At 41.0% G+C, this 12,523-nt stretch overlaps 1 protein-coding gene across 3 annotated transcripts in view; it reads left to right on the forward strand.

Moving 5' to 3' along the window:
• NALCN (sodium leak channel, non-selective) overlaps nucleotides 1-12,523 on the forward strand; it is a 948,399-nt gene that overhangs the window by 784,694 nt on the left and 151,182 nt on the right. For all 3 annotated transcript variants that reach the window (XM_073614438.1, XM_073614437.1, XM_073614436.1), the window contains 4 exons: nucleotides 3,887-4,007; nucleotides 4,086-4,217; nucleotides 10,696-10,863; nucleotides 11,541-11,645. In XM_073614438.1, coding sequence (XP_073470539.1) covers nucleotides 3,887-4,007; nucleotides 4,086-4,217; nucleotides 10,696-10,863; nucleotides 11,541-11,645 — 526 coding nt within the window. The remainder of the gene's footprint in view (nucleotides 1-3,886; nucleotides 4,008-4,085; nucleotides 4,218-10,695; nucleotides 10,864-11,540; nucleotides 11,646-12,523) is intronic.

The raw sequence follows: 12,523 nt of genomic DNA on the forward strand, positions 1-12,523 counted from the left end.
TGAGTCACTCAACCCTGACCCAGAAAAACACACAGGCTTGGCTGCTAGACAAGCCTGAGAAATTACCCACTCTGTACAAAATCCTAGCTCTAGCAACACTAGGGGGTGCCACATATAATATCCCCAATCAAAGCTAGATCTTAACCTAGATCTATCCATATTTGAAGTTTGAGACCTGGGTGTGGCTAGATTCTGAAGTATGACAACACTATTTAAAATTGCCAAGTAGCTGGTGAGTGCACATCAGATACCAAACTAGTAGCTGGTGTACTGTCACAGAAACAACATTTTATCAAAGATGTCACCATGTGTTCTTGAACATTTTTACAATTATAGAGTATTTTGAACTATACACTATCGTTATAATTCAAAGTAAAGCTTAAGTACAAAAGGTTTTTCTTTGGATAAATTGGCAAAAAGTTAGAACCACTGTCACATTTTATTGCTGTTTTATTGCTTCACTGTGCATTCACTGGGGTGGTTTCCCACTATTTGCTGCCCAACATCTTCACAGTATGAATCCCAAAAAATTCTTCAAAGTCAAGGGGAATCCTACGGTTGTCAACAGAAAAGGTGTCACCACTGGAAAATTCTGGATCTACTGTTACATTTGGAGGGTGTGGATCTACCCATTGCGGGATATAGATGCTCAGAAAAAATTGACAGCATTTCTAAGCTTCCCCTCCAACACCCAAAGTCTGGCATTCCAATTAAAATATGTTTTCTGAGTGTAGCTTCTTAATACATGTTTTCTAATGTGAATTGACTGTAGAAAGGTAGACTTAAAAGTGTTACTAAACCAACAACAGTAAAATCAGTCTGTATCTGCAGTAAAAGCATGCTTGGTATACTCACTGTGGAACCTAAGGGGTTAATCCTCTGCATTGCGTAAACAGGCTGTTTGACCTATCTTCTCTGATCCTCCCCTTGTTTTACTGTCTCCAATCCAACTGCTGATAACCCAGAGCCTTGGGGGTACTCTACTCATGCTCAGTTAGGTATGTATTGCTAGAGATCAACACAGGGCCAATCAGCACAGTCTAGCAAAGGGTCAGGGGTCATGTAGCCTCATAGGACAGTCAGAGGAGAATGAAAGCTCCTCCTACAAGCTTTACCAGTGCTCAGCCGGACACTGATAGAAGTCACAAGACTGCTATATACTGCTGAAAAGAAAAGGTATTTAGCAGTTTATATTTACTAAAATAATTGAATTTCCATGTTTTGTGTACTGTGAGAGACCAGATATAGTGAATGCAGGGTTCTGGGTTTAGTAACACTTTAATCCTTTTATGTTCATTCATTTTTGGATAAATAATTAGCTGTATAAAAAGAAGCCCATGGTATAAACAAATGTCCAATATTGTAAGCAGACCATATCTCATACTTTCAATGTTTTTTTTTCTTCTGTGTTTGTGGCTTATTGCTCAGTTCCACCTGAATGATACTCATTATCCTTTTATTTTTCTTCATCTTCTTTTGTAGTCTGTTCAGTCCATCACTACGGATCTTCCTTTTCATCCCCTCTTAATAACAAATCCTATAATGGTCTTTTATACACATTTCTACATCTGTAATCTGTCAGTATTCCATAAAGGGCACAGATTATGTTGCTGTAAAGATGTATTACTTTGTAGCAGATTTCTCTCCTTATGTGGCCCTAATCCATGTAATGGCCTGAAATTGTCTAGATTCTTTCCATGTCAGAGGAATTCCTATCAGGCAAGAGCATTTGATGTTACTTTAGAAATATAATTAATGAGTCACACCATAACAAAAAGAACCCTGGCAGGTTCTTTACTGTGTATTACTCTGATAAGACCACATGATGGGAATATGTTCATATGGCAAAGTTGTGCACAAATCTCATGTTATATAATCAGGCCAAGATCTAATTACTAACTACCAATTCATTTTGAGCATGAATTTTGTTGTCTCAATTTTTACAATCTCCACTCTAAGGCTGTTTCATATGATTTTAAGACTTATGAAAATGGCAATTTGTGTTATTGTATTTCATAGCAAATTGCATAATCAGAGGAACATATACAGTATATCTCAAGACTAACCTGGAGGACCTGTCTACACAGTCTTAGGTTTATTAGTACAAGAACCACATTGCCTCCACCTAATATTTATAATATTTAATACCTCCCTAATAGGGATGAGCCCAACACCCCCCAGGTTCGGTTCGCAGCAGAACATGCAAACAGGCAAAAAATGTGTTCAAACATGCGAACACCGTTAAAGTCTATGGGACATGAACATGAAAAATCAAATGTGTTAATTTTAAAAGCTTATATGCAAGTTATTGTCATAAAAAATGTTTGGGGACCTGGGTCCTGCCCCAGGGGACATGTATCAAAAGTTTTAAAAACGGACGTTTTTTCGGGAGCAGTGATTTTAATAATGCTTAAAGTGAAACAATAAAAGTGAAATATTCCTTTAAATTTCATGCCTAGGGGGTGTCTATAGTATGCCTGTAAAGTGGCGCATGTTTCCCATGTTTACAACAGTCCCTGCACAAAATGACATTTCTAAAGGAAAAAAAGTCATTTAAAACTACTCGCGGCTATAATGAACTGTTGGTCCCGGCAATACACATAAAAGCCATTGAAAAAAACTGCATGGGATTCCCCCACAGTCCATTACCAGGCCCTTTGGGTCTGGTATGAATATTAAGGTGAACCCCCGAACCAAAATTAAAAAAAAAAAATTGCGTGGGGGTTCCCCCAAATTCCATAACAGGCCCTTCAGGTCTGGTATGGATATTAAGGGGAACCCCACACCAAAATTTTTTAAAAAATGGCGTGGGGGTCCCTCCAAAAATCCATACCAGACCCTTATCCGAGCACGCAACCTGGCAGGCCACAGGAAATAGCACATCAACAGTTAAAAGTATATTTTTTATAAAGTAAGCAATCAACCATAACTACCATTTCCCCAGTTAAAGGGTAACTCCACTTCCAAGGGAAAAAAAATAGCGAGTAAAGAAAAAAAATAATATAGCATATACAATTGTGACTCAAGTCATATTGTAATTGAATGTTATTAAAAATTACCTTTTCTTTTCAATCTGCAGCTCTGTAATTTTCTGTAAAATGCAATGTATTATGGCTACCTGGAGGCCTTCTGTACACAGAATGTGTACAGAACGCCCCCAAAAACATAATTTCCTGCTTGTGTGATTGGCTCACTGATTTTTCCAGAAGTCAGCACTAAGATACAAGTAGAATATTTGGCACCCCTGCAACAAAAATTTCATTTTTGTGAGATACTCCCAATAGTTAATCACATCTAAAGGGATGCAGACTCTGCAATGTTGCACATTAGAGCCCTGCAGGTGCAGCAGCTGATTGATAATTATGGAACCACTCCCATTAGATTCACTTACTGCATGGACACAGACAAACACACAGGGATTTCTTCAGAATAACAAAAGGTAGGAATCTGCAACAAACTTTGTTAAAATCACTGCAATGTACATAGATCACCCAGAAGGGAATGTGTTTTCTCAACAAAAGTGGAGCTACTCTTTAAACATTATCATATTTGTACCTAGAATTTCTGACTATCTTTGAGCTATCAATACCCATAGTATAAATGCTTTGATTTTCAGTGTTCAGGGTCCCGTTAAACCCTAAGTATGTATGTAATGAGAGGCAATAGCAATATAACACAACCTGAGCTTTTTATACCAATTATACCCATCCCAAAACCAATAACTAGATATTTGTGATTGTTCAGTTTAGTATGGAAGATATGCATAATTTCCTTGTAATGAAATATAATGAACTTTTCTTAGACTGACCTTAAAAAAAATATGATAAATAAAGAACGGGGGGTTGGGGGTTGAGATTTGTGCTAACCAGTTTCTGGTTTTTGACAGTGACCTATTGGGATTGGTGACCTACCTTGACTGGGTCATGATCGTTGTTACCATATGTTCCTGTATATCCATGATGTTTGAATCCCCTTTTAGGAGAGTAATGCACACACCGACTTTGCAGGTAAAACTTTAAAAAAAAATTACTTAATTTCCTTTGCTTAATATCCACTTTGTTAATCGTGTCTTTCTTCTTTGTCAGATTGCGGAGTATGTTTTTGTCATATTCATGAGCATTGAACTGAACTTGAAGATTATGGCAGATGGCTTATTTTTTACTCCCACAGCTGTTATAAGGGATTTTGGAGGAGTGATGGACATATTCATATATCTTGTAAGTTAATACCTTTCTGTTCTAGGCTAATACATACTGTATAATACAGCATATCATAAAGTATATTTTAAATGAGGAAATTACCATGAGTATCGATGAATGAAACAGAAATATTTATCCAGACCTATGGAAAATCTGTTTTACATTATAAGCATGTGATTCAAGTGAAAGAGCAAAAAAAAACTAAAATATTTGATGTTCCTAAAATAATTGCTGCTTCATGCTCCGTCCAATGCTGCTCACATAATCAAAAGTGTTGGTGATGTGATTTCTGATAAAAGGGGCAATTGGTGTTCATATTGGTTGATCCCCCCCCCCTTCAGCAGAGATCATGTAGCCCAAAGCTTTGCAATTTGACATTATAGTCAACATATTGCTTAGGCATCTGTCATAACCACTTGCTGACCCTATAGCACTTTTACTGCTACAGGGTGGCAGCTGTGCGCAAGATCATGTATTTATATGTGATTCTGCATTTCCATCTGTATGGGGAAAACACATGCCATCAGCGTGTTCCTTCTGCTGTGATCGTTTACAGCAGAAGCCGATCTGAGTGTGTGGGGCACTCAATGCACTCGGTGATCGTCAATAAAACACAAAGAACTGAGATGTGTCTATGGAAACAAGGCATATCTCAGTTCTGACAGGAGGAAAGGAATTAATTATGTGTCTTTGCAAAGCAGGGGCTAGAATCCATTACTTCCTCTAGTGAAAGCAGCACACTGTGTACAAAAAAAACACTGGTTAGGCACACATTTAACCCTCTGATCGCTCCTGATGTTTAACCCCTTCCCAGCCAGTGTCATTAGTACAGTGACAGTACATATTTTTAGCACTGATCACTGTATTAGTGTCAAAAGTGTCAGTTAGTGACTGTCCGCCGCAATATCTCAGTCCCGCTATAAGTCGCTGATCACCGCCATTACTAGTATGAAAAAAAGAAACAACAAAAACTTCATAAATATATCCCATAGTTTGTAGATGCTATAACGTTTGCGTAAACAAATTAATATACACTTAAATTTTATTTAGGTACAGTGTCGCGCAACCGTGCAATTGTCAGTTAAAATAGTGCAGTGCCGTATCCCAAAAAATAGCCTGCCATGAGGGGGGATAAATCTTCCGGAAGTCAAGTGAATAAATAATTACAAGGCAGTTGTACATACAGTACAGGTGCAATTGAAATATTTATTAAAGCTAAATATATCTTGCTCTAATATAGTAGACACATGTTTAGACCTTACTAGACTCTCCGTTACTTAGCGCTTAATTATGTATGATTTATTCACAAAGGGTAGGCAGATAGAAAATATATAAAATATTCCTATTTAGCCTAATATTAGCCTTTTGTACAGTAATTCCCTGAAGAGCAGGATTTAGAGTGGGAGAGAAAAAAGCAACACTGCAAGCCAGTCAGGCTTTACTACATTGTACAATGTACAAGAAGCTGACTGGTGGGGAGCAGGGCTGGACTGGGACAAAAATTTGGCCCTGGACTTCACCCAGACTGGCCCACTTTGACAGGTCTCTCCCATGCCGGCTTGCCACCCAAGCCCCCCCCCCCCCCACTAGCTATTAGCCGTTCTACATTATTTCTCTTATAGGCAGTACCAGTGGGGAAGCTAGACATTATTTCACCTGGGGCAAAGAATCAGTTTGGCGCCCACCCCCCCAATGGAACAAGATTAGGCAGGAAAGTGAGGCCGCCCTCCTTCCAGATCGTATGATGAGCTTCTAAGTGTTGACTCCTGAGCATCATGTCTGTATTCAGGCGCGCTGCATAACTTGCCAGGGAGAGGAGGTGAGCACTGCGGGGAGGACAGAGGACTGGAGGGAGGCAGCGGTCCACTGTCACTGAAATCGGCCCACTGAGCCATCGGCCCACCGGGAAACTCCCTGTAGTCCCAATGGCCAGTACATGCCTGGTGGGGAGAACATGAAGTTGATCCCCTAAGTGCTTTGCTGCTCCTTCTTTACCCAGTCACAAGCAGGGTGGTCCTCAGCCAGGATGACAGAAGCATATTTAAAGAAACCATATTATAAGGGAAATAAGTCCTTTGAAAATGTAAATGGACCTTTGCTCCAACTTAACTATGTCACTTGGCTAAAAAAAAAAAACATGAAATTACTGCGAGGTCTCAGATGCTGGCAATTGACAGTGCACAGTTGAGGGAACTCCTAGACTCCTCCTCGCGGTATCATATGACACCGCCGAAGGGAGACTGGGGATGCAGAAGTTTTCCTACTTCTGTGTCGTGCTGAATCTGAGGGCTGGTAAGTGGGGCAGCATCAATTTTCTGTTTTGGGAAGGAGGAAGTGAGAATTCCAGCCTGGGAAGTTTCTTTTGGTGGGGGGTTAAGGAAAGGGGGGGTGGGTTTGCTTTTGGAGAAGAGGGGAGTTTCTTGTAGAGAGGTTTACAGAAGGTGGTTAATGGCAGGGATTTGCTTCTGGTAGGGAGTTTGATTGGATGAAAGGAGATTTTCTTCATAATTAGGAATCTTTGCTGGGGGAGTGGGTGTTGACTGAGGGAGATATTTTTGCTTTGGGGGGGTCCATTTAGAGACAGGGGGCGTTTAATTTTGGGGGGGATATTTGAGGGAGGGAGATATTTTACAGTGGGAATCTTTGCTTGGGGATGGAGGGTTCTTAGAAGGGAGAGGGGGATTTTCCTTTAAAAGAGATGTTTTTTTTTTCAATTATACTTACCTAGGTGGATGGAGTATCGATCCAATGTTGCACCAGCTGCTTCTAAGACCAACAACAGAGCGATTAAAGACCGCTGATCACTCAGTTCTCTGCCTTCAGTGAGCAAAGAGAGGTGACTGTCAGTCCCTGGCTCTGCCCCCCCTCCCCCAAGCTCAATGGAATGCCAGACTGTGGAGGGGGCAGGAGCGGCTGGCTCAGGGTCGCTGCAGCTCACTGAAAGGCTGAGCGACCTACTGGTCCAGGTGACAGCAGTCTATAGCTGGCTGTCAGCTAAAAATGTGTCAAAGTGCAGATCGAACTGCACTCCTCCCCAGGAGAAGTACAACTAAGCGGTATGCTGTCCCTTCAGATCGCATGCACCGGTGACATCACCGGATGCTTTCCATGTGAATATCTCCTAAACACCACATGTTTAGGAGATATTCACTGTACCTACAGGTAAGCTTTATTATAGGCTTACCTGTAGGTTAAGTTGAAGTACTACATTAAGACTGAATAAAAGCCAACCATATTGACCAGGTGCAAAGGGCACCATCCTGTGGTAGGCAGTGCATATTTTTTGTTTTTCATCTCTTAAAACATTGCATAAAATTTCGTAGGACACAGTTTTTTAAGGTTTAAATCAATCACTGAATTTACTGCCTACCACAATATGTTGCCCCTTGCACCTGCTCAACTTGCACAGTAAGATTAACTAAAATCCAGTCTTGGGTCTCATTCATATATCCTACATGACCATAGTGCAGCAAGTATACTGCAAATACCTGCACCCGGGATCTCAGATGTTCTAATATCTGCTCAGCCTGTACACCTGAGTGATGGGCTGAAAAGAGCCAAGGCTGTCTGCTGCTGTAAACATGTATCCACCTGTATCTGCACATCCAGTGGTTACCTGCAGGATAAAATCTCTCTGCATCCAGGGTCAGAAATTTGTCCCTAACCACTGTGACCCACGGTTTGTTAGTGTGTTGCTCAGGCTCAATCAATGTGGGAAGTAATGTAGATGATACCGAATGTGCTGCAGGAGTGTCGGCAAGGGATGGAGCTCATCCCAGCTCCTGTAGTCACTGAAAGGAAGGGAGAAAAAAAATCCCTGGTGCCGCACATCCACCAAGTCCTGTGGTAATGTAGTAGTGATGGGAGAGATTGCCTCAGCCCGGGTTCCCGCCAGGCCACACCCCAACATGTTTTTCTTTGTTCCACGTAGATTAAACATGGAGACCACTGGATGCGCAGATACATATTAACAGCAGTGGCTCTTTTCAGTCCCTCACTCAGGTGAAGAGGCTGAGCAGCTGACAAAAATTGGAACATTTGGGATCCTGGCTATAGGTATTCATGGTATATTTGCCCTTCCATGGTCATTTAGAACATATGAATGAGATCTAAAGCCTGGCTCACACGGTAAGTTTTTTTTAGTTCAACCCAGCGGGCTGAACGAAAAAAAAAAAAAACTAGGGAGCTTAGGAGGAGCTTGCTGTACTAATGAGTACACTACCGCACCACAACTGCGTGCATTGCGTTCTATTCAGTTGAATGGGGATCATTTTTGATGCACTGCATTGCAAAGCCTCATGGTCCTACTCTGCTGTCACATGTTTTTACTGTACCTCCCCCAACATAAAAGTGTAAATGATGCCTTTAAGTGTGAAAGACCTGAACCCTCCCCAGGAAAAAAAAATTATCTACGGCCCTGCTCTGCTGTGCAATGCAATTCCTCCTGCCGCCTCCTTCTTTGATGAAGGTAGTAACATAGGGGTCTACAGAAGGAATCACTGCACACAGCAAGGGATGCAGACATTTGACACTCCCAGAAATGTTGAAAATAAAGAATCTTGAGGTGCATACAGCTCTTAAACTCAGAATAACAAATCTCTTCAAAGTCAGAGCAAATCCCACATTAGAGAGTTGTCACTTGAACTAGTGTCTTCATAAAAATTTTTCCCCTTACCTGTCCCTTTGACAACTGTAACATTCTGATTTCCCCTCATGTTCTGTACCAGTCAAATCTCAAACTTTTTCAAAATCAGGTTTTTACCGAACCCCTTTCATTTGCAAAGAATCCCTAATGAATCATTAGTGTGCTTGCTTCATTTGCCAACAGAGAAGCTCACAAAGGGTGCTGATAGGGGGTAGGAATAAGCATAACTTTAATGAGGTTTTAAGTACATTTGGACTTGCATATAGCTTTAGCTTCCAATTTCTCAGGATCTACTAAGTTCCACTAAATGTTAAGTCTTATGTTTATAAATTTTCTTCACATGTTCAGTTTGAATTTTCCAGCTTTGAAACACTACTTTCCTAGAAACAGAAAAAAACAAAATATATAGAATATAATGTTGTTCTAGATATATTATGCTTATTACCATGTCTATATATGTCAGGGGTCAGCAACCTTTTTCCACTTAAGGGCCGGATTCAATGTATGTGAATGCATGGAGGGCCACATTCACCTGCTAATAAATGAAGATAATAATAATCCTAACATAGTAATAATAACAGTACAGGTTTACCTCACTTTAATGTGCTTCACTACTACAAAGCCAGTTCATCCTGAGGGAGCACGTGGCTGGGGATTCGTATTTTACTACCCCCTCCCCCATCCTAGCACCCAAGGGTGGCTGACGCCAGCCCTGCCAGGGATCCCTGTCCCCAGGTGTCATGGGGTCCCTGTCCTCAGGGGTGATGGGGTCCCCAATAGGTTCCCCCCATTGCAGTGTTTTCTGTACCCCATAGCAGTGTCCTCTGTCCCCCTTCACATCACTCCCATAGTGTCCTCTGCTCCTCTCACCATAGCAAGTTTCCTGTGCCCCCAAAGCAGTGTCCTCTGTCTCCTGCACCCCCCCCCCACTGTAGTGTCCTCTGTCCCCACCATAGTGTCCTCAGTCACCACCAAAGTGTCCTCTGTACCCCCCATAGTGTCCTCTGTACCCCCCCCATAGGGTCCTCTGTCCCCACCATAGTGTCCTATATCCACGCCATAGTGTCCTCTGTCCCCCTCCACCCCACACACACACACACACACACACACACTGTGTAGGTAGAATTCTTCTACCTTACACAGGTGTACAGCGAGCAGAGCAGAGATCGATATCATAGGGCTGGTTGGGAGCGGGAACTGCTAGTTAAGTCTTCACATTAACAGGCTGGTGATTAGTTGCTAGGATTGCCCGGCAACCAATCACCTACTGTGTAATGTAAAACATTAACTCCAGCGGTTCCCACCCCCACCCAGCTCTGTGATACCACCGCTCACTGCTGTCCAATGAAGAGGACAGCGGCCAAAATGTCTGTGGGCCGGGTGCCCGTGAATTAATCATGGGCACTGATGGGCTGGACATCTAGCGGTAGTGGGCCGTGGGTTGCTGACCCCTGATGCATGTCTTTAATAAACTTTTTCTCATTGTAAAGATTTAGTTCTAATTTCGTTAGTCTTAACATTCCTTTACATTTCTACCAGTTCTTGTTTTATACAATGTAGAAGCCAGCATGCTTTTTATGTTTATTTGCCATTAAAGAATGTAACATTTGCCTCAATTTTCTGCAGTAGCTTTCACCCTTTTATTGCTTGACATTGTGAAATATGTAGCATTCAATTCATGAGCACAAGAGTAAACAAGTACAAAATAGAAAGTTTGCAATATGTTTTCTCATTTGGCTTATAATCCTCATATTGAAAAACAGACATTTTAAAATAATAACCTAAACCATCAGACAAGGCGTAGCATTGTTCTTAGAGTTTATTACTCATTATATATTTTTGAATGTTAAGGTCAGCTTGATCTTTCTTTGCTGGATGCCATACAATGTTCCCGCAAAGTCTGGAACGCAGCTTTTAATGGTACTGCGATGCCTGAGACCTCTCCGCATATTCAAGCTGGTCCCCCAAATGAGGAAAGTTGTACGTGAGCTCTTTAGTGGATTCAAGGAAATATTTTTGGTATGTTAAAACAATTTACCACAAGTTTGTTTATAAAATGGGACTACTGTTACATCAAGTGTTTTATTTAGGCAGTCACAGTGCTTTTGCATAACTGAATGATACGTCTATAGTAGTCTACTTAGAGGCATATGTTGATTATTTAGACAGCACATTTGCGTTGTAATAAATGCTATTTTTGTTGTTCTGTTATGAAATAATTTGTGATATCAGGTTGCTGTCTCATATCATAAATTAAAGCAATCAATATTTAAAGCAACAGAGAGAGGGGGAGTAAAAATAGAGGAGGGAGTGAAAAAATTGAGAGGGGGGACACAAAAAGAGAGGGAGAGCAAAAAATAGAGGAGAAGCAAAAAGAAAGGAAGGAGATCGAGAGTCCATTAAAAAATTGAGCGAGAGTGAATGAAAAAGAGAGAGAGGGAAAGCAAAAAAGAGAGGGGGAATTGAAAAAGAGAGAAGGTGAGTGAAAAAGAAAGCGAGAGTGGGAAAAAGGAAAGAGGAGCAGAAAAGCATGACCGAGGGGATGAAAGAGAGTGAGGCAGGGGGGAAGAAAGCTGAGATATCAAAAAGATATCAAAAATTGTAGCTTTTTTAATATTGTAATTCATTCCATATAACATTTGCAGTTTCATCAAGTTTTAACTTCTTTAATAAAAAAATGTTCCTTATGTTTGCAGGTGTCTATTCTGTTACTTACACTGATGCTGGTATTTGCCAGCTTTGGTGTCCAGCTATTTGCAGGGAAGCTTGCAAAGTGCAATGATCCAACTATTGATACCCGGGTGAGTATTATAGAAAAGAAAAGTGTCAGAGGTTTTCCACTCACAAATGAAGGTACAATTATATAGTAGAACTGCAATTCACCTTTTTTCTAGTATATTTACCTAAATTCAATCACCTGTTTTCTTCAAGCTTCTACTCACCTTCTCTAACAAATCCTACCACTGTTTGAGTCTTACAGCATTTATATCACTACAAAGATCTTGTTGATCACATTCATCAGGAAAATTGATAGGTCAGAGGAGAAACTCTTAGGCCCCTTTACACTTGTGAGACTTGTCCTGCGACTCAGGACTGCAAAGTCGCATGACAAGTCGTACCCCATGATTTCTAATGAGTATCGTTCATATCTGTGCGACTTCAAGTTGTAGTGACTTCAAAGTAGTCCCTGCAGTACTTTGGTCTGACTATGATGCGACTTGAGGTCCATAGATCTCAAGATTACACAGGTATTGCTTCAAGTTGCGTCAAACTTGCGTGGTAAAGTTGCGTGACTTTCAGGTCCTTTAAGTGTGAAAGGGGCCCTAATACCTTGGGCCTGTTGGGGAAAAAAGAAACAGATTCAGCCAGTGAGGACTTGATATAGTAAATGACTAGGCATACAAGCCTATGTACTAATAAGGAACTGATTACTGGTAGATAACATTTCTCTGATGGGTCAAAAAGTGTTGTTTTTGGCTAGTTGTTACAGTAACCGTAGATGCAGGAAGGCAGCCGTGTTTTCACACACAATCCAACCTTTACCTGTCAAGATTTATTTTATGCAGAAACCTGAATATTCTTAGTGATTATAACCGTTCAGGCATCCTCATCAAAGATCTTTCTTTTTTAGCTTTACTATACTTTACTTTTTCTGAGCCTGCCACTTTAGCCAGAGCTC

This window comes from Aquarana catesbeiana, linkage group LG02 (genome assembly GCF_042186555.1).
Source record: "Aquarana catesbeiana isolate 2022-GZ linkage group LG02, ASM4218655v1, whole genome shotgun sequence".
In the NCBI taxonomy this organism is placed as follows: domain Eukaryota; kingdom Metazoa; phylum Chordata; class Amphibia; order Anura; family Ranidae; genus Aquarana; species Aquarana catesbeiana.